This window comes from Pan troglodytes, chromosome 2 (assembly GCF_028858775.2).
Source record: "Pan troglodytes isolate AG18354 chromosome 2, NHGRI_mPanTro3-v2.0_pri, whole genome shotgun sequence".
Lineage (NCBI taxonomy): Eukaryota > Metazoa > Chordata > Mammalia > Primates > Hominidae > Pan > Pan troglodytes.
The window spans coordinates 117,659,499-117,684,596 of NC_086015.1; the positions used below are offsets into that span (position 1 = coordinate 117,659,499).

Sequence of the window (25,098 nt, forward strand, 5' to 3'; positions counted from 1 at the left end):
CAGCTGTAAACATGCCTGGAAGTCAGCTGGTCTTTGTTATCCTCATGCTTTCAGACGATTTATAGAGGCTATGATAGGCTGGCCAACTATCATTTAAAACGTGTCCACCTGTCACCTTTTATGGGAAGCGTGCCTTAAATTCCAGATGGTATTTTGGCTGCTAAGAAGTTGAAACTTCACCTATGTTAAAATGCTCTGCTGTTTGAAACTTTCACCTTCTGTGTGTTTTTCCTCGAGGCAAGGTCACTGATGAAGACTTTTTATTTTCACACTCTTCTAATCTGTCTATAAATTGATTCCTCACAGTTGTCATGTTTCTCTCCATAGCATATATAGGTATGTTGTTTGCGTGCATGTAGTATTGGTTCTACCATTAATTATCCATGTGACCCTGGGCTTTTTAAGTGTTTTCATTTCTCTGGGTTTATTTCATTTTCTGTATGTGAAGAGTTGGACCAGGCAGTTGCACATGGTCCTTTGTGGATTTAGTGGTCCTGAGTCCATGGTGGACTGCAACCCCTGAGGACTCTAGTCCTGGCCTTGTCAGTGAATGACCCAAGGGCAACCCACTTAGTCACTGAATGCATTAACAGTCTCACATTTTAAATAAGACAAAGTATCCTGTTCCCTTCCCTGCCACAGAACAATGGTATGTTACTTAATAAAGAGAAATGTTTGCAAAGAACTTGGGAGCTCCTTAAAGGAAGGTGCTCTCTATAATTATTAAGGTGCTGTGATGGTGAAGTGTAGGTATTTCAGAAACTGTCTTACTAAATGGGGTATATTTTCAGATTAGTGAGGTGCTCACAACTTTCATTTCTGTATGAATTTGAAACGCAGTCACTCAGCAGGAATGAATGATTGTGTTTTAAGAAAATTTTTTTTCCCACTATTTTCTTGCATATTACTTACAGCAATCCCAAAATGGTTTTAGACATTATACATAAAATGGATGAGGTCTGTCGATTGTTGCTCTCCAAGTAAAGAAACAAAAAGTGAAGATAAATGGTCAGAGATGGTTTTCCAGGTTTAAGCCTATGGTCAGGAATGGCAAGTCTGATTTGTCAGAAGGGGACACAAAGTAAAAAGTGGATAATTGAATTATAACATCAAGGGGAAGGTCATATAAGTTCCTTCACTTTAAATGATCCATTTTGGGCCTATACAGATGTAGGAGTCAGATATGAATTCCATTTCCTTGGCTGAGTGACTTGGGCATGTCATTTAACCTCTATAAGCCTCAGTTTCCTTATCTATAACTTGAGAATAATATAGTAAGTACCTGTCTCGTGAAGGCGTTTTGAAAATTGAAGAGATAAAGCACTTAGTACAGAGCATGTGGTCATTTTAAGAAAAATTAAACTGTTCCATTCATCACAAAGGAACCAAGGATAAATGAAACCAACTGCGAAATGACTTGCATGGCATATGGAAGTCAATCCTGAATTTTAAAAAAATTATTTCAGATAATCAGTAAAACAAGTGATTATATTGCAGCTATGTAATTCAGAGTTAAAGGTATCGTCTACTCTCTCAATTACATATGCGAATGGCAAGAAGTGGTATATGAATAAAATGTCAGCACAGAGCACAGACAGAGGATTTCCTAGGAAACCCGTGACTGAGCACTGGAGGCACAGAAACCAAACAGCAAGGGAAGAAACTGAGGGGGAGGCAGTGCCCTTTACTGCCTTGCCAAGGGTGTTGGGCGTGGTTAAAGTATACGTTTTTCTCAATTTTTCAATGCCTGCTCATCACCTTCTTCTCAAGGACCAGCTCTGACACTTAACTCTACCATGACTGAAAAGTGAAAAAAAAAAAAAAAAAAAAAAAAAAGAAAAGGAAGAAAGATCCTGCTTAGGTTAGAAGATGCAGAGGGTTCTGCCTGAAGCTCACAAAATTCAAGTAAAAGCCATCCTAATGGGTAAAGACACCCCAGTTTTGAATAGGAACCTCTTGCACTGGGGGCTCAGCAAGAACCCACTTATTCTACTGATTTTTTTCCCCTCATTTTAACCAAGGCTTCTCCTGAGCTGTGAAAAAGACAATGAATGCTGTTATCAGGAGATTTTTCAGAAGCACTGTTCCTACCTGACTCTCCTGTTCTCTCTGCCTCCCCATCATCTGCCCTAGTACAATGCCCTCCTCTTTCGTGAGTACAGTGATGGGTCAAAAAACCAAGACAGGGTGCTTGATGAGACAGCAGGCAGCAAGGAAGGAGGAGAAAGAGGAGAAGGTGGGTAGCGGAAGGTGGCCACTGGTGAGGAAAGCAGAAGGAACACTTGAAAGTCCAGGTCCTCTGAATGGGGAACATCAAGACACGACCAGAAAATGGGGAAGGTTCCATATTAACAATGGAAGTACATTCAGATGGAATCATATGGAGCTTTTACTGGCTGCAGAGTCTAGCCTCCGTCAAGAGACGTCTGTTTAAAAGGGGGCCCACACGGCCGGGCGCCGTGGCTCACGCCTGTAATCCCTGTAACTTGGGAGGCTGAGGCAGGTGGATCACCTGAGGTCAGGAGGCCGAGACCGGCCTGACCAACATGGTGAAACCACATCTCTACTAAAAATACAAAAAATTAGCTGGGCGTGGTGGTGGGCGCCTGTAATCCCAGCTACTCAGGAGGCTGAGGCAGGAGAATCACTTGAACCTGGGAGGTGGAGGTTGAAGTGAGCAGAGATGGCACCACTGCACTCCAGCCTGGGCAACAGAGTGAGACTCCATCTCAAAAAAAAAATGGGGGGCCCACACACCTGAGATATCAGCGGTGTGATTGCCTGCCAGCCTTTCTGTTCATTCCCTGGGATGTGATCCTGTTGCCAGCTTGGACTGTGAGGCTAAGAGGGACTGCCTATTGGGAACATGCTGCATTCACAAAATATCTGTGGCTTCAGTGACAACTAAGATATTTTAGTTTTAAGCAGAACTTTGGAGAGTTTCATCCATGCTACTTGACTTTTCTTAAAATTTTGTGAATAGAGTGGATATTAACATCCCCAGAAAATAGCATCTCCAAGTAGAGAGTTGTACTAACATCTTGAAGGTCATCTAAGAAGTCAGTAACACCTGAGAGTATAATACTAGCCCAACCAGATTATCTTCCTCTCCCTTGTTAACAATTCCTTGTTCTCTGGATTATGCTACAAAATGTATGATGCTACTATAACACATATTAATGGCTTTGATAGTTTTACAGCATTCATAATTAAGTGTTTTCACATAAATTATGTTATTCAATTCAAAGAGCAATCATGTAAAGTAAGTACTACAGATCTGAAAAACTGAGGCTTAGGTCAGTTATAGAACTTAGCCAAAGTGACTCAGCCAGAAAGTGGTAATATCATGGCCTTCTCACTCCAAGCCTTATACTTGTTACTTTACACCCACTGGCTTGATATAATTAATAGTCCAAGCTCCATATGAGGATTAACACATTATCTTCATATGACTATTATGGCCCAATCACCAACATTGTTATGCTACTATTGTTACTATGTCTATTTACATTGAATTCATGGCTGAAATAGCTGAACTTCTCAAAGTAATAAGCAAAATTACCGTATGTGCAGAGGATACCAATGGGCTAAAAACAGTCACCAGTGAACGGGCTGTTGATAATATGATTCAGAAAACGCCAAAATATTTATCTCTTGTGGGTAAAAAAAAAACACGACAGTGTGAACACAGATATGTGTACAATATATTCTCTAGCAAATAAAAAAAGAGAAAAAACAAAGAAATTTAAAACTCTTGCTGTGAAAAGAATGTATCTGTGTATAAGTCCCTTGAATTAAATTCTCCTGGAAAGCGTGTTCACATTTTAAAATTTTCTTTTATTTATTTTATTTCAATAGTTTTTGGAGATCAGGTGGTTTTCAGCGAATGTGCACATTGACCAAATGAATGGGCATGTGAAAGTGTGATATACATGTATATATACGTGTGTGAAATGTATGTCTCTGTGTGTGTGTGTTTCCGCTCTCACAGAGTTTACATTCTAAAGGGAAGGTGTAAAGATAATACATGATGATATGAATAATACAAGTCAGTCCTGCTAAATACCAGAAGGGATACATTTGCCATGTGACCTATGTAATTTGGAAGACTCAACTTACCTCTTATATGTGAGTGATTAGTTTCTGTGATATAATTTATCCACTACAAAATCAAGCTTTGATCCATAATTTTGATTTACTTTTTCTAAACAGATTCTTATTAGTGGAATTTTAAAAAATGTTATGTAACAAAAGCAACCTGATGCCATTCTTCTAATTACCCAGGCTCACCTCTCTAGGGAATTGATTCTCAACTTCAGCATGAACCAGGGCTTGTTACACAGATTGCTAGGCTCCATTGCCTGAGTTTCTGATTTAGGATGTCTGGGGTGGGGGTGAAGGGTGGGGGAACATAATTTGCATGCTGCTAGTGTAGGGATCACACTGCTCCAGGGTTATCTTTGAATTTGCCCTATTGCTTGCCTTCCACATCCACGTTGACACCAAGGCTTATCCTTCTTGTATTCTCTGTCTTTCCCTTTCATTTCCATTCCTTTATTTGACTTCTGCTTTTTTCTCTTGATGAAGGGGGTAGAGGGGAGCACTGCTTTCTTCCCTGACAGGATGGTTTGTATTATCTTTGTTTTTTTCTCTCTAATTCTGTTGCTTTCAAACATGCCCTTAACTCTTAGTTTCCTTTCTCACAACTTTTATGAAGCTGCAGTAAGTGAATGAAAGAAACTCCTAGAGATAAGGAAGTCCTCCGTGGTTTGTTTAGCAGTGGATAAAGAGTGGTTAGGTGAGGAATTTTCTTTTACTGTTATAAAAATTGTTAAGAAATAAAAAAATTCTTGTTATGAAGAATATTCAAGAGCAATCTAAGGAGTATAAAGGAGTTTCAGAGTTTAAATTCCAAAGAGGAAGGACACATGTCAAGCGTGTATTATTCAGAGACAGGAAATAGAGCAAAGAAACTAAGTGTCTCCTGGGTAGTAGGGGCGAAAAGTAATAATGATGAGGATTTTTTATTTTTCTAATTAAGTAACACTTTGCCTCTTCTGAAAAGCTCTCACATGCATCATACGTTTACATCAAAAGGCAGAAAAAATCATTTTTATTTTAAACTCAAAGAAATAGAGGGTTGTGAAATTAACTGACTTGTTGAAGGACACACAGGCATTTAGAGGAAACAAAACTGGATCCAAATCATCTAATTACAGTACAATCGTCTTTCATTTATGCCTCTACTTTAAATTTTTGGGTTATAATCACTATGAAATATGCTTTACAACTAAAGCTTCCTTGATTCTTAAAGGTAGAGCTTAGCTCCAAAGCCAATATGATGGACTACTTCTTTGTCTCAAACAGATTTCTTTTTTTTTTTTGATACAGAGTCCTGCTATGTTGCCCGGGGTGGAGTGCAGTGGTGTGATCTCCGCTCACTGTAACCTCTGCCTCCTGGGCTCAAGTGATCTTCCCATTTCAGAGTCCCAAGTAGCTGGAACTATAGGCATGCAGCACCATGCCTGGTTAATTTTTATAGTTTTTGTAGAGCTGGGGTCTTGCCAAGTTGTCCAGGCTGGTCTCAAACTCCTCGGCACAAGTGATCCGCCCACCTTTACCTCCCAAAGTCCTGGGATTACAGGCGTGAGCCACCATGCCTGGCCCCAAACACTTTCTTTCATGAATGTGGATCATTAACATAGAGCAGTACAAGATTTTAATTGGAATATGAATCTTATAATTTATTCTCTTCAGGTTTTTTTTTTTTTTTTTTTTTTAAGAGATAGGTACCCAGGTTGGCCTCGAAACTCCTGGGCTCAAGTGATCTTCCCGCCTCAGCCTCCTGAGTATCTGGGACTATTGGTGTGTACCATCACACACAATTTATCTTTGCAGTTGTTGAAAGCAACTACCATCTATATTAAACTTTGGAGTTACTGAATTGCTAAGACAGTTACTCTGCAGGTCTATTGGTTTGCATAGCAGCTGTAATGGAGAGAACTCAAATTTCTTTTTAACTTTGTCAAGCTATTCTTTTTTTTTAGGACTCTTTTTGGTTAGAGTATGGGTGGGAACACAGAGTCCAACTCTACTCTTACAAGTATCCCCATGCTCTCTAGAATCTTTTTATACTAACATTTGGACTTTTTGCTTTGAATTTTTATCACTTCCACTGGGCTCTTGGAAAGTTTTGAGGCTCAATTTTTTTATGTTTTCCCTAGAAATTGAAAAGAACTTTGTTTGGAAATGCAAGCTACAATGAACCCAGGTCTTGAATTATTTCCACATGTTCTGGCTGTCTTGCTTTTTGAAATCTAGACCAATTGTTCTAAAACTTTGTTAGGTTAGGGGATCCTTCAGTTAGACAATAGTCTTGAAAGACTGATAGGACTTCCAAACTGCCACTGCCAAATAATTCTGGAATGAAAGGGAAGAGCATTACTTCTTTTAAATTAGGTGCCTGATTGACATATGCACATTATTATTTTCAGATGGGGCTATATTATACACATCATTATAATAACATTCATAATTTACTGAGGATGTTCATAATTTACTAGAAAACTGAAGTCCACATTTTAAGCATAACTCAGATTTATAAAATGACTCTACCTATAGCTTTTGCATCTGTGTCTGAGTGCACAAATCCTTTGCTGGTTTTCTTATGTCCAAATCTAGTTATCTCGGTTAACCACAGAATCCTTCAGTGAATCCATTGGAGAAATGTATTTATACATCACGAAGATACTTTTTGGTAGTACATTGAAAATTTTATGTTGCAAATTTAAAGACTTATTTTATTATGTGATCTAACAGAATGTGTGAATTTTACATCTGATAGGTCTACTTGAAGAGATGTACAGAGGGGAGAGCAGATATGTTTATGGATCCAAGACCAGCAAAGTCAACTTTGGTTAAGGAGATACTTTCACAGATGGTCCTTCCTGCACCCCTCCCCCATGTTCCTTAATTTAATGGCTTATAAATCAGCTATCCAGGGGAGGAAAGGATATAAACTATGTGACAGCACTCTATAAATCATAAGATGCTACAAAATAAAAACATTACTATTTGATTAATTCACCTAATAATGGTGATATCCATACCATATGGAAAATTTCTTGTGATTTACCTCTGGTTATTAGTACATTCACATTTATCCCAAGTAAACAAAGCGACTCACCACTACCCAAGTTTCTTCATAAATTCAGTAGTGAGTCACTCTGTTTATTTGGAAGTGTGAATACTGTGATCTTTAAAAACTGATTCTCATAGAAGTACATACATTAATTTACATAATGTCCTGACTTACATTACCCTGCAAAGAAGGCAAAGTTTATCTTAAGCAATGTCCTATTTCAGTTGTACAATTCCATGTTTGATGCCTTGCCTCTATCTCTGTTGCTTTCCTTCCCTTCAGTCCCCAATCTAAACTTCGCTGTTTTATGTCTTCTCTCTTGGATTCCTACTAGCTGATCTGAGAAACAAGGTTGTTTTGAGAAACTAATTTGTTTTCATGTATCAGAATTCGAGTATGTAACTTTTCCCTGGTAAATTATTTGTCATTTAATAAGGGTATTCTGAGGCCAGGCACAGTGGCTCATGCCTGTAATCTTATAACTTTGGGAGGCTGAGGCAGGCAGATGGCTTGAGCTCAGGAGTTTGAGACCAGCTTAGGCAACATGGTAAGACCCTGTCTCTACAAAAAATAAAAAAGTTAAATGAGCGTGGTGGCATGTGCCTGTAGACCCAGCTACTTGGGAGGCTGAAGTGGGAGGATTGCTTCAGTCCAGGAGGTTGAGGCTGCAGTGAGCTGAGATCATGCTACTGCACTCCAGCCTGGGCGACAGAGTGAGACCCTGTCTCAAAAAAAAAAAAAAAAGAATTTCAAATATAATGATCATCGCTGTTGTAGGTATTCTTAGGTCCAAGAGAATCTAGGTGAAATCACAATCGCTTATGTGCTCACTTATATGGAGGCACATCCATGGAATGCCCAATTCTATGGGAATTCCATATCTCTGTCCCACTATGGAGCTATGAAAAAGGATTGGCTGAGAGATCAGAAGATCTTAGCTCTGGAATCATAGAATCCAGGGATGAAACATGATCTTGCCCATCTTGATGACTGAATCCTGTGTACAAAATCCCTAAAAATGTTCATCTATTCTCTCCTTGAATGCGTCTAATTACAGAAACTCACTCCATTTAAAGGCAGTCTATCTGATATTAGAGCAGATCTGATTGTTAACAAAATTTTTCTTTTATTTTGTGGAAAGGATCTCCTGATAGCATCCAATCATTGGTCTAGTTCCACCTTTTGGAGCCAAACTATACAAACTGAATGTCTCCTCCTCTTAACCATCTTAATAATAGCTACCACTTATAGAGCACTTATTATATGCTTGGAAGTACTCTAAAGACTTCACATGTATTAATTTATTCTCAAAACAGCACTATAAGGAAGGCGTATCACGATTATTCTCATTTTATACACAAGGAAACTGAAGTATAGACAAGTTAAGTAATTTTTCCAAGGCGACAAGGTTTAGTAGTGGCTAAGCCTGAATTTACACCCAGGCCATCTGGCTCTAGAGCTCAAGCTCTTCCTGACTACAATATGCTGCCTCTGAAACACAAATACTTGAATATGGCTTATATAATGACCTGAGTCTTCTCTTCTGCAGTCTGGACATCCCTAGGACATCCCTTCTCCATAAAGGGTTCCTGTGACGGTGTCTCTTGGTGGCAGGGTGCTTTGTTCTTATGATGGGAGGAACACAGTTGGGGTTTCTAGAAGAGGCTTGTGGTGGGGTCTGTTTAAAATCTGAAAGATGATCCCAAACCTTCCCTTCTACCTGCTCTCTTACCTTGCCTTCCCACAGCCCCCTCAGCCCCTGCTGCCAGGCCTTCAGGTGGGGCAACACTCACCTGTGTGTACGAACATGTGCTTGACGTAGTTCTGTTTGGCGGTGAAAGTCTTGTTGCAGAGAGTGCACTCATAAGGCTTTTTTTCGCCTTGCCCACTGGCTGTGCTGTGGCCTGCGGATGAGGCCAGGGGCTGTGGCGCTGGCAGCTGTGCAGTAAAGGTCGAGAGACCGGGCTGGGACACTGTCACAAACTGGGTCTGCTGGCCTGCCAGGGGCTGTGGCAGGCTGAAGAGGAAAGGCTTGGGGCCACTGCCCGCGGGCTGGGTAGTGAAGAGGGCTGGCAGGTAGGTGTTGCCAGCTGTGCCAATGACCTGCGTGTTGCTGGTCAAGGTCAGAGGCATCCTCAGGTTGCTGGTGAGGGTTTCTGTCTGGCGTAAGTAGAGCTGGGTACTTGGCAATGGCTGCCCGATGGACGTGTTGACCGAAGGCTGTTGTAGGACGCTCTTGTCGGAGCTGTTGCTGACAGTGATAACAGTGCTGTCCATCTCCACTTCATTGCTTCTCTCCGGAGAGGAAGCACCTGTTTCTAGCTGGTTTGTCTGCGGACCACCCTCAGCGGGGGCTTCTGCAGCCTGCTCGGGTTGGGTGGGTTCAGCCTGGCTGTCCCGCGCCGCCCCAGGCCCAAACTGCTGCTCCACCGAGTCAGGTTCGGTGCCTATGGAGGAGCTGACGCCCGAGTCGAAGCTTTCACCTTTGGGCTCACTCTCGGTGCCCTCGGCCTGGTCTGTGTCTTCCGTGCACTCCTCGGATTCGTTGCGTTCTAGGATCTGCACCCTTTGCTGCCCGTAGTAGTCGTAATCGTCCTCCATCTCCTGCTTGATGTGGATGTTGCCCACTAGGGTCTGGATGCGCACAGGCCGGGGCTGCTTGCGGCAGTGCGTGGTCTCGGGGGTGGTGGACAGGTAGCGCTCCATCTGCTGCGAGCGCTCATGGATGCGTGTGATCCAGCTGGGGTCTTCCATGTGGTGGTCGCGGGGCAGGCCGAGCGCAGTCTCGTGGTGGCTGACCACTGCGCCGCTGTAAAAAGAGCGCTCGCCGCTGCCATTCTGCATGGAGCACGCGTAGAGTGCCGAGTAGATCCTGTCCACGCTGTGCTGTGGGTGGCTCTGCAGGTAGCCCGACTCCGTGTCGCTGCTCTGGCCTGACGTGCCTGACTCGGGAGTGCCCCGCGGCGTGTCCTGGCCCGAGTCCTGGATCCCCGGGAACACATCGCCCACGTTCTGTGACACGATGCGCGTGCACTCGTCGATGACTGTTTTGATCTGCAGGATGCTGGCGGCCGTGAGGATCTGCAGAGCTTCCGACTGCGAGACCCGTAGCACGCCGCTGTACATGAAGTCAATGAGCTTTTGCACTGACTGCACTGACACCACCGACGGGATCTCGATGTCGCTGTAGCCAAGCAGCAGTTTGTCCTGGAAGAAGGGGCTGCCGGCTGCCAGCACGCAGCGGTGTGCGCGCAGCATGCTCCCGTGGATGCGCACCGTTACGTCACAGAAGTGGCCACGGTTGCGCTGCTCGTTGAGGGTCTCGAGCACGGAATTGCTGAAGTTGTGAAGGTTGATGCTGTGAATGCGCTCGGTCATCCCCTTGCAACTGATGTCACCTGCAGCATGTCAACGCAGACACAAAACAGGGCATGGGTCAGATCTAGCTGGTTGCATTCCTAATACCTAGGTTTCAGGTGAGTAATGCTCATGGCTCCTAGAAGCACTGCCCTTACATACGCAAGTGGGGAGATGGACAGGCTGCAGCATACAAGCTGTAGGTACGATGACCTGAGGGAAAAGGACCTTGAATTTTGCTCCAATTCTGGCCTTTAGTGCCGCAGCCATTTTGGGTATCCGTATTAACTCCCCAGAGCTTCGGCTGAGGTAGAGTGGCCTAATAACCAGATGGTTTGTTTGCCTGCTATTCCTACAGCTTCAGCAAAGAACTGAAAGGCAAATGGAAGACTTGTTCTTATGGAACACTAAACCTCCACTTTATTTTTATTTATGTATTTATTTACTTTGCCTTCACTTTAGACAGGTCTAAGCCCAGATTCTTTGGGAAAGTTTACATTTCCCCCAACTTATCAAAGTCCCTTATTTTATTCATACACAGTGACCATATTCATAGTTAACAAATAAACCCCCTTCCTATTAAGTCATATGGCATATTATCAAAACCCACACCATGTATGCAAAAATTATTGGAAAATTCAACCCAGACTAAGATATCTACCAAACAGTCATGATCATGCTTTCCGGATGATGGATGGGCTACAGAAAGCAATCTGCTAGCTAAAGGGGCACTCCATGGCTGCTTTCTGTATCTACTCATTCTTCTTGTCATCTCTGACAACCTGTTTGAGCACTTTCTAGGGTGGTTGCATGTGATATGGAAGGTTTTTTGAATTTTCTGAGGCTTAATGAAGGAGGAATGTTAAAAAGGTCAGAGATGGCAGTTCTGACCCAGGAGACTACAGTACATTGGTGATCATATTTATTATGCAAACAGGGCACTTTCAAGAGTGAAAGAGAGCATTGTTAATAATTAGGCCAGGATAGCAAGAGTAAACCAGAAGTGGGATATATGATCTCCTTGGGTAATAGGGTGCTTTATGTACTTGCCACAGGGAAGTATTAAACAGCTCCCAGGAGGAAGGCAACAGCTATGTGGAGGCTGCGGATAGCCTGACCCAGCGCCACCCTATAACGTAGGCTGTTATGGCAAGGGATACTATTGATAAGATTTGGATTCAGAATGAGAAAGAAAACAGGTGGCTACAGCAGTAGATCTTAGGGCTTTTCTATTTTTCTAGCTCATCTCTCAGATGGCTCTAGAGAATCCCCCTCCAGATAATTCTTCAATCAGATTCCCCATTCTTGCCTTTACAACTGAACAATCAGCTTGGGAAAGTGAAATAAGTGGGCTTTCAAAACCAAATGGCCCAAGCACTGATTGTTGGCCTGGACCCAAATCTCTCTGTCTTGTGAGAAGCCACCTGAGAGGTAACAGCCTGCAGATAGGAAGAAGGCCTACCTCCTCAAACTCTTTCTGCTCTACCTTGCGACAGAAGACTTGTTCAGGAAACTCTGAGTTCAATGAGCGTTTCTACCTTGCTTCACTCAATCACCCTCACATGGTATGAGCTTAACTTAATAAATGTTCAATAATACAATTTGCACTAATTTGTATAAGAGCATTCTTTCTCGTTCTGACTCTATCAGGTCTGTTATGTGCCTAAAATATTGTATTAGGCTACAGATTCCATCGTTTTTACTTATATAAGACAAGTTCTCTTTGCCAGATTAAAGAATTAAGGTAAATCCCCTGTAACCATGTTAACACAAAATATGGCCCCAAAGGAAGGCACAAATAACCCAGGAAGGGCTGTTCAGGAGCTCAATCAGCAGCAGACCAAATTTCAAGTTCTTGCTGAGTTCACCATACATACATACCATGATAGTAATCACAAGGTAACATTTTTTAGGGGTTACTGTTCTAACTGCTTTCTGTATATGATTTCATTTAATCTTACAGCAACCATGGGAAGTAGATGATATTATTCCCATTTTACAGATGAGGAAACTGAGGCCAGAGAAACTAAGAAACTTGCTCAAGTACACACAGGCAATTGCTGGTAGACTGGCATTTAAACCCAGGCAGTCTGGCTCTAGAATTCACCCTCTTAACTGCTTCATTATATTGCATAGTTTGCCCCTTACTGAGGTCTGGCCCTTAGGGATCCACGGCTCTGTTGTAAAGCTGTGTGAAAGGCTTTGTCCACTACTACCTCCAGCTACTTCTATACCTATCCGTGATTTAGCGTGGCTTTCATGTTTTTAGGCTGTGATGCTTTGACATAGCCTCAGTTGTGTAACTTAAAGGACTCATTTTTTTAGATGTCACAGTGCAAGAAGTAAGACAACTAACTGGCACTATGGTTTAGGATTTTCTATATACAATTTTACTATAACCAAGGTCTCTTTCATTTAAGTAAAACAATAAGCAGTAAAACTGGTTGTGTCTGTGATCATCTCTGTGTAGGATGGATTTATTACAACATTTTTTTCTACACAAGTGAAAACACTCTTTAAACATACATTTGCTCATAACATTAGTTACAACAATAACACTAGAGATGTCATATATGACAGTTTTCTTTCAGATAATTCTGGGAAGTAGCCCTATCACAATTATCACAATAATTAGTATCCATGTAGTGTTTGACAGTGTATACAACTTTTTTACATGTAACATCTCATTTATTCCTTACAACAATCCTATGTGTGTTCTGAACAGGGTTTTTGTTTTTTGTTTTTTTTGACAGAGTCTTGCTCTGTTGCCCAGGCTGGAGTGCAGTGGCACAATCTCAGCTCACTGCAACCTTCAACTCCTGGGTTTAAGCGATTCTTGTGCCTCAGCCTCTCGAGTAGCTGGGATTACAGGCATGCGCCACCACACCTGGCTAATTTTTGTATTTTTAGTAGATGAGTTTTCACCGTGTTGGCCAGGCTGGTCTCAAACTCCTGACCTCAGGTGATCTGCCCGCCTCGGCCTCCCAAAGTGCTGGGATTACAGGCATGAGCCACTGTGCCCAGCCCTTCAGGACAAGTCTTATTATTGCTATTTCATATAAGAGAAAGTTGAGGCTCTCAAAATGTCTAAATGACTTGCCCAAAGTTTTGCACAGTAGCACATGGCAGTGTTGGGATTAGAAACTATGCCTCTTAAAGCTTTTTCCACTGCATAACAGTGGATCACTGAGGAATGAAACTTGAAGTGCCCAAAGATCGAGAGTTATCTTAATTCTCAGCAGAGAAAAAAGAAAGACACTGAAAGTAATGATGAAGGTTGCTTTAGAGATAAGAAATGAACACAGATAATCACACACACACACACAATTTCATGAGAAAAATCCAAACTGTTTGACCAGATTGGATTGCAAATTTTGTTCATCTAAACAATCAAGTTATCTACTAAATAGTCTGAGTTAAGACTCTTGCGATAATATTGCCACCAACTTCATTAAAAACCACAGAGACAAACCTAAACCTGCACACGTACACAACCTGATCTGACATGCCTGGTTGAATTTTATAGACACAATTCTTAAATATCTCCCTGAGTACACTGGCCCCACACTGCAGTGAACAGCCATGAAAAGCTGAATCGTTTTTGCTGATATGAGTACAGATGCGAAGGGGGACCCTGCCTCCCCATTCAAGCATGCCTCATTCCTCCAGCACACAATGCTGAGGCAATTCCTTTCCCAGGCTTTCTTTTATTTTTAACACTAATACAGTGGGAAAAAGTTTCTGCCACAGCAAGGCAAAGTCCAGGCTTTTGTGAGCATGTCCTTTTCATCCAATGGGCATTAATGTATAGATTCCAATGGAATAAATCTGAAATACTCTACTGTAGAAGATTTGTCCCCCATTGAAAACAAATCTTGATTAGATGGTTATTCAGGGAGTGTATAGGAAGGAATGGTGTGAAAATGCTAACTCTATTCTTTCTTAGATTGGCACTGAATAGGCATTTGGGCTATTCAAGAAAAAAAAAAAAAAACACACACACACACACACCCAAACCCCAACCCTATCAACTGTACAAAACCACAAAACTTTACATAGATTATGTGATCATGTGTATTTGGGGATTCTTCCCCACCCAAAATAAAAAATGCACAGTGTTATGAACACAAAACTGATGGCAAAATGAAATAGTGATAAAAATAGTTCTCTGTGTTTTAAAATAATAACTTACCTCCTTTTTACTAGAGTAAAAATATAGAGTCAGCTTGTGATGGCATTCCCTCGAAACATGGAAGGAATTGCAGTAATGAAAGTCATCATGTATTCTAAGAGACTGTTCTGCGAGAGCACAACACAGACGGGGCTAAAGCAGGGGTGAGTACCGAAGGGAAAATCTGCCTGTGGGGAATTGGGGATAGAGGGCCTGACTCTCTGTTTTGCAGGAACGTTGCTCCTGCCTGTCCCTTAAGCTGCAGGGGTTCAGGGATAGGACTTAGCATGAGAATAAAAAGCTGCCTGCTCACAAGAGAAAATGAGCAAGAAAGGAAACAGCAGGCAATACAATCTCTTTTAATTAGGTGTGAAATCCAGTTCTTTCTCAATCAGGAGAGCAAAAGGATATATAAAATGAGACTAGTGCAAGGGTAAGATGCTACAGAGGGGGATGGGGATTTGAAGTCTCTGGACTTGGAAGGAAACATCAGCTCTCAAATGAAAACCAATATAAATTTTGGTCCAGTTAATAAGCCTAAGTCAAGTGGCAGGGCCAGAAAGCCCTTGAGCTTTCAATTTGGGGCACCAGATGAGGTTAGTGGGTCTGCACATGAAACAGGGTGCAGCTTGCCAAGTTAGTCACACTAGGAAAGAGCCAGTCATCTCTGGAGAAAGGGGGGATGTATTTTGGTGACTGAGCCCCCTTATTCTCCAAACCCCCTGCCTGGGGTAAGACTTCAGTTACATGTACTTTACCTCCTCATATATGCCAAGGGAGTCCTGCTGAATCCCTGCACTATAGGAGGTATAGTAGTTTATTGCTAACAGGTTCCATCCACAGCAAATGACTCTGCACCACCCCACTCTCTCTTTCTATCTCATTAGTATCATCACAGTCTTGGGAGGTGGCTGGGAGCACTGGAGAAATCACACATGCAAGTGGAAGGCAGCAAGCAGACAAGATCTCTTTCTCCTATCTTGGCTCTATATACCTAGCATATCCCAGCTGCTATTACCTCTGTAGTGAGACTAGGGAGGGTCATCAGCCTATGGGAGGGCGAGCTGTACAGTTTTACTTACCCATTCTTGGGTGAAAACGGGGGTGTTTTGGGCCATCTCCCAATAAAGGTTCTCCTCTATCTTCCAGATTGTCTAAGCCCAGTGTGGAGGAACCATCAAGGATTTCAGCACGTTTTTTTAGCCATTGGTAACAGAATTCTTCACATAAAACATATATCAATTGTTGAAATTTGCAGAAATTTGACTTTGAACTTGCAGAAATTTGACTTTCAAACATGTATGCAGGAATGGCTACCTATGAAAGTTGGGGACTAGCTGGATGTGCTTTTTTAGTCACTACTTATTATTTTATCTAGACAAAGATTAAAAATTACTAACTTGTTTACAGTATTTACAACACCATTCTATTTATGATCCCAATACTGTAATTGGGTATGCCTTTAATATTACCTGAATTTTTATTCATTCATAGAACATTTCTAGAGAATACTTAAAAGTATTTAAAGGTCCTTGGTTTTATGTTTGGGTTTTGGGGGGTATGTATAGTTTTTATAAATGGACATGTTTATACTTTTATAGGAATAAGGTCAGTGGCTTTCATCAAAATCTCAAAGGGGTCTGTGTTTTCCCCAAATGAAGAGCTGTGGATTGAGATTCAGGCATCCCTCTTTAAAATACTTGTAACTACTTTCCATAATCAAAGCTTCTAAAACTGATGCAAACTTTGTGATTGCATTACTCTGATGCATAAGGTCTGTTGAACTGATATTTTCCATTTACTTAAGTTGAGCTGATACTATTTTGTATGAGAAAGCAAACAATCTTGGCCAAAATGAGAAAAGTTACTTTTCAGAAGAGAAATATTTTTTAAAAAGATTGAAAGGGAAGAGAGAAATGTAGGTAACTACTAATATTAGCAGAAATCTGGATTATGACAGACATATAGTTTACAACTGTTGAAGCTAACTATTATTTAGCAAACTTTGTTTTACTCAGAGTAAGTCCCTTTTGACAGTTAAGACAAATCCATAGAAGAATTAGAAAACACCCTTCAACATCTTTTGACTGTTAAAAATTAGATATTGTGGTATAATTTGAATAAAAAATAAATATAAACTCAATATACACGTCTAATCAGCCAAAAAAATAGTTTACTTGCAAGATCTATCGCACTTGTAATGGGGAGACTGCCTTTCTTTCTATTTTCCTCCTTCCCTTTCTTCCTTTTTGCTGTCATACCACGAAGTTTTACTAAGTTTGAAGTATGGGGAACAAAGAGGCAAAATTGAGAAATAGAAAAACATTTGCTCTGTGATTTTCAGGCCCATCCCCAAATCTTGACTTATCTTCCATTCCTGACTTCTTTTTCCTCTCTTCGCTCCACCAAAAAATAAGAGCTTTGTACTTTATCTAAGGCTGAGAATAGATTTACAGTACTAGTGGGATTTTACAGGTCCAAAGGAGAAAGTAATGCCAGAAAAGTCTTTTTACTTGGCCTTAGAGGTCTCACAGTTTCCCTTGGTTAGCCCAGGCCTTTGGCTTGCCTGATTTTATGTTAAGTCTGCTGTTATCTCTAAGAAAGGATGAGGGCATGCCTGTCCATATTGTAAAACTGTAAATACAACTGACTTATGAATGAAGCTGCTTTGGGGGTCACTTGAATTTTCACCAATTCATTAGTGAAACATTTACTGAGAATACCCCAGTATAAATGGAACCATAAGGATACAAAGGATCTTAAATCTAAATCAATAGAAGAAATTTATCCATAAGGATCTTTGATATTGGAAACATATATTAATCAATCAACTTCTCCCAGACCTCAGTGCTCAGGAAAAGCTGTGTTTTGCTTTTCTTTGTGGAGCCTGTGAATATAATAACTGATCATGTTTCCCTCTTGGCTCTGTTCACTAGGGAGCTCAGAATAAAAATTTAGGTCCCCTTTTAGCAACTATGTAGGACCTCATGGTATGCTTTTCTATGTAAAATTTTCACCAGCCTCATTATATTATCCATTCTTTATTTTACCTCTACTCTGATTTCTTTTTTTTTTGTAGTTATATAGAAATACATTTCCTACATATTTATTAACAATTGAATATTAATTTAAGCTACCTCAAATCCCTTACTTATGAGGTGAGGGCATAATCAATCAATCAACAAGTAATTGAGCATCCACTTTATGAAACCAATTCCAACCATAAGTTAAAACTTCAGTCTTGAGTATTATCACACTATATGCTTTATGAATTTTTTATACTTTGAGCATCTGATTCCAATGAGGTAAACTGTTGAAATTTACTTTACAGTACAGTTTGTGAAAATTAAGTTTTACTCTGTGAATAAAGAATGGGATAGATAATTCCAGACGACATTCTGAAAGACACTTACGCCGTCATTCCAAAGTTGAAATGAAATGAGGGGGAGACGACCTGCTGGGACTAAGGAAAAAAGTCAATGAAATCTGAGGTTGATGCCTTTAAATCCTCTTATATTGTAAACCTTTTGAGACACCTTTTAGGAGTTTCATTTTTTCTCTCTCTAAAGCGCTTTCCTTACAAATTTAGCTACTGCCCTATTGTAACCTTTTCCTTTGTTCACTAAATCTGGGGAACAAAAATACAGAGATGCTACATCCGTGGGTGGTATACAAAAATGAACCAAAGGATCTACTTAAATTCACAGATTTGTGCTGTTTGAACTTGGCTTTGAATAGACCTTAAAGAAGGATCCGTATATTCAATTGTACAGTTAATAAGTGAGGTCTTTTGTTTTGCTTAAGAAGCAATCACAAATTTAAAAATTGAGTATATGAAAACCAGCATCTTCTTACTTGATAATCTGTTCTTGTGGTCTCTACATAATCATATATTTATTTTATAGAAAAAACAGATTTATAAATTCAGTGAGTTCAAAGATTCAGTATAACTCTCAGGTATGGCATTTCTTTAAAGAATATCATCACACACTGATGAATTATAGTTAGGTAAGAAACTGATTTTTTGACTTTGGGAAAACTTTTCTCTGGACTTAAACGAGTGAGAAAACAGAACTCAATAGTGTCATTAAAAAAAAAAAAAAGCTTTCTGGCAAAAAATATCATTGAGTTCCCAATTCATAGAACTTCCTTTAGTCCTCTGTTGCTGTGCTGTTCTGAAACTGCTTTTGAAGCAGGTCTTCAAATTCATGCTCAAATGTTCTCTTTCCTTGGGTCTTTCTGACAAATAAAAAAAGTTGCTTCCAATGAGACCGCTGTTTTTCAAGAGTATCTCTGTTTGTTGGTAGGAGGGGAATGCAAGATTTTTTTTTTTTTTTTTTTTGAGACAGAGTCTTGTTCTGTCCCCCAGGCTGGAGTGCAGTGGCACGATCTCCGGCTCACTGCAACCTCTGCCTCCTGGGTTCAAGTGATTCTCCTGCCTCAGCCTCCTGAGTAGCTGGGATTACAAGCGTGCTACCAAACTCGGCTAATTTTTTTTTTTTTTTTTTTTTTTGGTATTTTTAGTAGAGACGGTTTTCACTAAGTTGGTCAGGCTGGTCTCGAACTCCTTACCTTGTGATCTGCCCACCTTGGCCTCCCAAAGTGCTGGGATTACAGGCGTGAGCCACTGTGCCTGGCCAATTTCTCTATGGACTTGAGCCATAATAGATAATTTTACTGAGGAGTAAAGACCTTCTATCCCAAAGCAACAGGGAAAAGCCAAGGAAAAAGGTAAATCTGTTTTGTTGGATGACTGGTTAAAATGGAAGCACTGAGGTGATTTGTGCGGGCTAGGTTAAGAGAGTAGCTGAAATTCATCTGCGCACCTAGGGTATAGAACCAGGCACGGGAAATCATTAAAAAAAAGAATAGGACCTAAGTTCCTTTTTGGCTCATACTGAGATGAAGAATAGGTGCTGTCAGATAGAACTCAAAACCTTGGGAGGTTCTGGTAAATAAGTAAAGTAGAAGGCATACTTTATAATTATTTTAATCACAAGTAGGCATTTTATCTTTATGATATTCTTTATATAGTCTTTTGTATAATATTTATTATATTATTTGCATATTGTCAAAAAAGACATTGAGCTATAGAAGTCTCCTATAGCTATAGCTAACATTCAAATTATCTGATTTCACTTCACTGATTTGGTTGGATTTGATTTTCTCTAAAATAAAATCTCTGTGCTAATCCAAAAGGTTGGCCATTTTGCTTTCCTGTGTGTGGATTACATTCATTTTTACTTCTCTTCTGCTGAATTTTCCGCAGTTCTGAAGTTATTGTGGTTTCTCTCCTCACCAAGTCTTATCATCCCCATGAACCTTATTCAAACTTTTTCCTTTTCTGTGAAGCCTTCTGTGATTACTAGAGTTCACTTTTCTTGGTTTCCACTGGTTGGTGAGGTAATAAACTAAGACATTCATTTTTGGCTTGTTCTCACTGAATTAGAAAACTTTCTTAATGAGAAGGTATCTCCCCCTTCCTCCACCTGTAGGAAAGAACGGCCAGGTTTTTGTATACTTTATAGGCTCCTTTGCCTCAGGGAGTTGTGGTTTCAGAGCCCATTAAGCCCTAAAGAATAAACCATAAAACAAAGAGTTTTCTTTCCTAATCTCTGTTCTCTAAAATGAATTATTAACCCAGAATGGGTAAGGAGAGTGAGGCTGATTGATGCTTTGGAGTTAGAGAATTGGATAGCATTACTGGAGAGAAAAACAATCCACTTTCCCTCAAATGCGGAAGGTAGCAAGGTCTCTACTTGCATACAGCTCCAGTTGGGGTAATTGCTTGGCACACTTCTGGAGGCTGGACATAAAAAGGCACCACTTTGAGAGGAACAGTGATCATCTGGGGGCTGGGCCAATGGTCAACAGCAAGGACCACTGTGGAGGGCATCTGTAAACCCAGCTAGTGCAGTAGTGCTGGCAGTCAGAAGGACGAGGCTCAATGGCATCTTTGTGGGGTAGTCAAGCAATGTCAATGATGGAGACCATCATGGACTAAGGACTTAGATTTAATGAGTCTTGTACCAATCTAGGGATGAGAAGGGAGCCCCAAAACTTGTCTGTATTTCTTGCGAATTTGGTGACAGGGGCCTCAGGTTTAATTTTCTTTAGAAAAATAAGGGAATTTTTTTGTACCTGAATGTTGAGGAGCGTTGGGGAAGTTCACCTGAACTTCCTATACATGTAGCACCTAAGTTAGTTCTTACCAATATATTATTGTTTCTTTTTTCATTTGTGTCTGTCTTATCTCTCTAAGACTCAAAGCCTCCCAAAGGCTAGTATCTTGTCTTGTTATAACCACAACTACAATGACAACTACAAATATGTAACTGGATCCCTCATTGTGCCCAGCATGTTTCTTTATAATGTGTGGGTTCTATGTGAGTGCTTGTTTGGTCAGCTCTTCGCTACACTTCACAAACAAGTGGGAACCTCAGGGCGCACATTTACTCTGAGATATGTCTATGTGATATGGTCCTGACAGGGCTTTTTTGCCCCTGAAGTTCTGTGTAATGCTCTTCTTCTTGTCCTTTATTTCCCTACCTACCCACAGTTCTATTTTCAATATGAATTTAAAGTCCAAGCAATTGTTTTATGTGTTCACTGAGTTGCCCACAAACTCTGCTCATTCATTTATGATTTCTGACACATGCCATGCTGTCTCTATCTCCCTGATTCCATTTCCCCAGAGAGACAGCTCACTGGGTCCCCCTGTCAACAGAGGATTCAGTGGAACCCAAAGCTAAGCCATACTTTGTAATAAAAAATAAGAAGAGATGACCAATCTATGATGTGATAGAAAAATGATCAGGCCAAACTCCGATCACTTTTGCCTAAGTTAGGGAAGCTAACCTGCTTGGTAACAGATGTTACAGAAATATCTATCAATCAGCATTGATAACAGGGTATTTATATGTACATTAACAGTAGTGTCAAGGATTGTTTAGAATATTTTCTCTTGGTGGCCACTGGGTGTCCTCATTTACAAAGTAAATATGCAATATTTAGTGAAGGTCACTGGAGAGAATAAAAGACACTAGTTTTCTCTTTGGCCCTTCACATACTGGGGATAAATTTATTGCTGAACTCACAAGCAGGTTATATATTAGTACAGTTTAAAAACCTTCAGGTCAAACTGTTAAAGTTTATAACCAAGAGTAACTTATTCAGGGTCCAGACATGAATTTAAAAGGCTGTTTCCTCAACAGAGGGGACTGTGATCAGCTATTAGAATGAGCCCTTATTCATTTGAAAATTGGCATGGGATTTTGACTATCTGCCGAGAGAGCCAGCAGAGAGGAGCAGAGAAGGTCTTAATTTATTCTTGAAAGAAAAGGGAACACCAAATATCTCCATGGGATATTTGTTAGATTCTGTTTTTATCTCACCTTTTCTGAAAACTAATTAAAAATAATAATGAGAAGATAAAATATGTCCTTTGCCTAGGAAACCTGAAATAATGTGAAAAACATTACAATGAGCTGGGTCAGTATACTGATTATCAATCATTTCACATTTGAAGACAAAGAATTAAACTATTCCTTTGTGGACCTGTTATCCCACCTGTAAAACAAAGGTGTGTATGCTTCACAGGGATGTTGTAGGGACAAATAGAATATGAGGCACACAAGGTTCCTAGGAAGAGAAACTGTACATGAGATAGATTTAGGGCATTACTAATATTCTAATTGTGGCTGAGTCACAGTTGTATATAACTTGTTCCTGCTGGAAGACAGTAGTCAAGGCCAGAGCTCACACAGCCAACAAATATGTTCTGATTTGCTGCTCCCAGACACTGAGTCTGACACACTGCTCAGCAATCACTTACTGCTCCCTAAAGTGGTATTTTGCATTTCTAGGATTGTCATTGTCTCTAAATTTATACTTATATACATCGCTGATGAGGTTCTTCCCTTGCAAAAAGAAATTTCAGCCTTCCTCCAATTCAAGATACAGGCCTACTATTGAATACATAACAGTACATGGCCTTCAAATGTCATGCCTAGCCAATTAGCTAATCCTTTCCCAAAATAAACTTCACTGTAATATTTTTTTTTCACTAGCATACATCCCCAGCTTAATTACTATTCTCTGGCATGTTATTTCAGTACATAAATTATCAATATGATTTTGTGTCAAAACCAACAATTTGACCAGGCATGGTGGCTCACACCTGCAATCCCAGCACTTTGGGAGGCTGAGGTAGGTGGATCACTTGAGTTTAGGAGTTTGAGACCAGCCTAGCCAACATGGTGAAACCTCGTCTCTTCTAAAAATACAAAATTAGCTGGGCATGGTGGCGCATGCCTATAATTCGAGCTACTCAGGAGGCTGAGGCAGGAGAATAATTTGAACCCTGGAGGCGGAGGTTGCAGTGAGCTGAGATCATGCCACTGCACTCCAGCCTAGGCAACAGAGTGAGACTCTGTCTCAAACAAACAAACAAACATCCCAAAACAATTTATGCAAACAACATCAGGGAAGCTAGGAAGCTCTATGAGCTGTTCTCTGCCATTCAGAGATGTTCGATTGTCTTACTAGCTGAGCTTAACAGCCTTTTCTGTTTTTAAAGGACCACCATGCATGCCTCTAGTACAGCAATCTCTAACACTTAATCAACAGTTACATCTACAGCAATACACAATAGCCAGGTCACTTTCACCCTGAGATTATACTAAGGGCTCACAATATACTCAGAGTGTATGGAAAAGTGTCTCATTTCTTCTAAAGATCCTTAAATTCCTTGCTTTTATAGTATTATCCAACTCATTAATTAGTAAATTCATTTTTCAACTACTGTAGCCCCAAAGATACATATCGGCAGAGCCCTCCTGATTGTATTTTACCCTTGGCCTTTTCTCCTTTTAGTTTCCTCAGTTTGCACCTGTAATTTCACTTTTAGAACTTCTCTAGGCTCGGTGGCTGAACACCACACAGCACAGGCTTTATCTGATGTGCCGGCGCCTGGTGTGGTCTAAGACACACTGGTGTTTTGTTCTTGAAGTACAGGACTGATGTTCTGAAACCTAGGCTCTAACACAAAGGAGATCATTAGCTCATTTTAAGTGTCTCTTTTCTTCCCTCCCAGGCTCCTCATACCCACCCCAATACTTCCTTAGTCCTAAGCACTGGCAGCAGATGGCAACCATATTCCAAAGCTGAGTATACATAAAATAGTGCCATGGAGAACAGAGTGGCTTCAAAGTTAGCCTTTCTATTCAAGTGGGATGGCGGGGACTTCTGGAGGAGTGAACTCATCTCTCATTCATTTAATCCTCTATTCATTCAGCCAGGAATTTGTTTTCCTACACATCCATCTACTGTCCAGCCAGTTGAGGGAGGGTGGGCATGAAGCATCTCTCTTGAGGGCCCTTCCAGCAGGAGGGCACTAAGATTTCTATGCCAAGCTCTTGTTTCCCTGGGCCAGCTCTGCCTGCTGCTGATCAAATCATGCCATTCCTGTAAGAGGAGCTTGGGAACACAGTGTGTAGGGGGTGGATTTCTCAAGAACTGTCTCCTTGCTAGACTGACAGTCACATGCTGTATTCCCTAGACAAAGATTAGACCCAGGAAAAGGATGAAACAAGGAGGAGGATGTGGGGTTGCAGAAAACTGTGCAGGATGTTACAGTAACGGGAGGTGGGAGTGGGAAAACCTTTCCTTTTTGTTGTTTCAAGGTTTGCTAGAGCTTTTGCCTAATCATCTGTTTGAGCATCTTGAAAATAAGTATCTATTTCCATGGTATCTATCAAAAACAGGCACCAGATTATACTACAAAGTTGACCTGCCATATTGCTATTAGAATTAAAACATGTAGCAGCTTACATTCAAAAGAAAGCTTTTCTGTTTCCCCAGCATAAAAAGCAGAGGGTATTTGTGATACACTTTGTTTTGTAGGTCTGCTGAATGAAAAAAATAATCGGGTAAAAAATTAGTACCTATATTTTTACAAATGCACTACACCATTATTTTAGCTTCATTCTCCCCACAACATTCATTTATTCATTCAACAAACATTTGCTGAGCACCTATTCCTAATTTGTGTAAGCACTTTGCTGGGTGCTAGGGATTCAGCAGTGGACAAGATAAACAAGATTCTGCCCTCCTGAATTCTGTCACCTGGCCAAAATAAACATTTAACAAGTACGCTGCTAGAATTTTACTTGAGGAAAAGGAATAATTCATCTTACCTAGTATTTCTTCTGAATCTTTCTTAAACATATTTCTTGAAGGTCCAGACTCCTTTAACTAAGAAGTTCTATCTTAAATCTCTCTCTTTCCATTGTTATATTCATTCCTTTCTTGGTTACAATGTGGAGAGTTCAGATTGCAACTGCTATCATTTCTGGGGGGAATGGGGGTGGGACTGTAACCCTGAGAATCCTTGCTTTTCAAACTACACATATATTTTCTCTGTAAATAT

At 40.6% G+C, this 25,098-nt stretch overlaps 1 protein-coding gene across 50 annotated transcripts in view; it reads right to left on the reverse strand.

Annotated features, from left to right (window-relative positions):
• The window catches only part of ZBTB20 (zinc finger and BTB domain containing 20), an 830,436-nt gene that overhangs the window by 26,790 nt on the left and 778,548 nt on the right, over positions 1-25,098 (reverse strand). For all 50 annotated transcript variants that reach the window (XM_054682140.2, XM_054682141.2, XM_063806117.1 and 47 more), the window contains one exon: positions 8,935-10,539. In XM_054682140.2, coding sequence (XP_054538115.1) covers positions 8,935-10,539 — 1,605 coding nt within the window. The remainder of the gene's footprint in view (positions 1-8,934; positions 10,540-25,098) is intronic.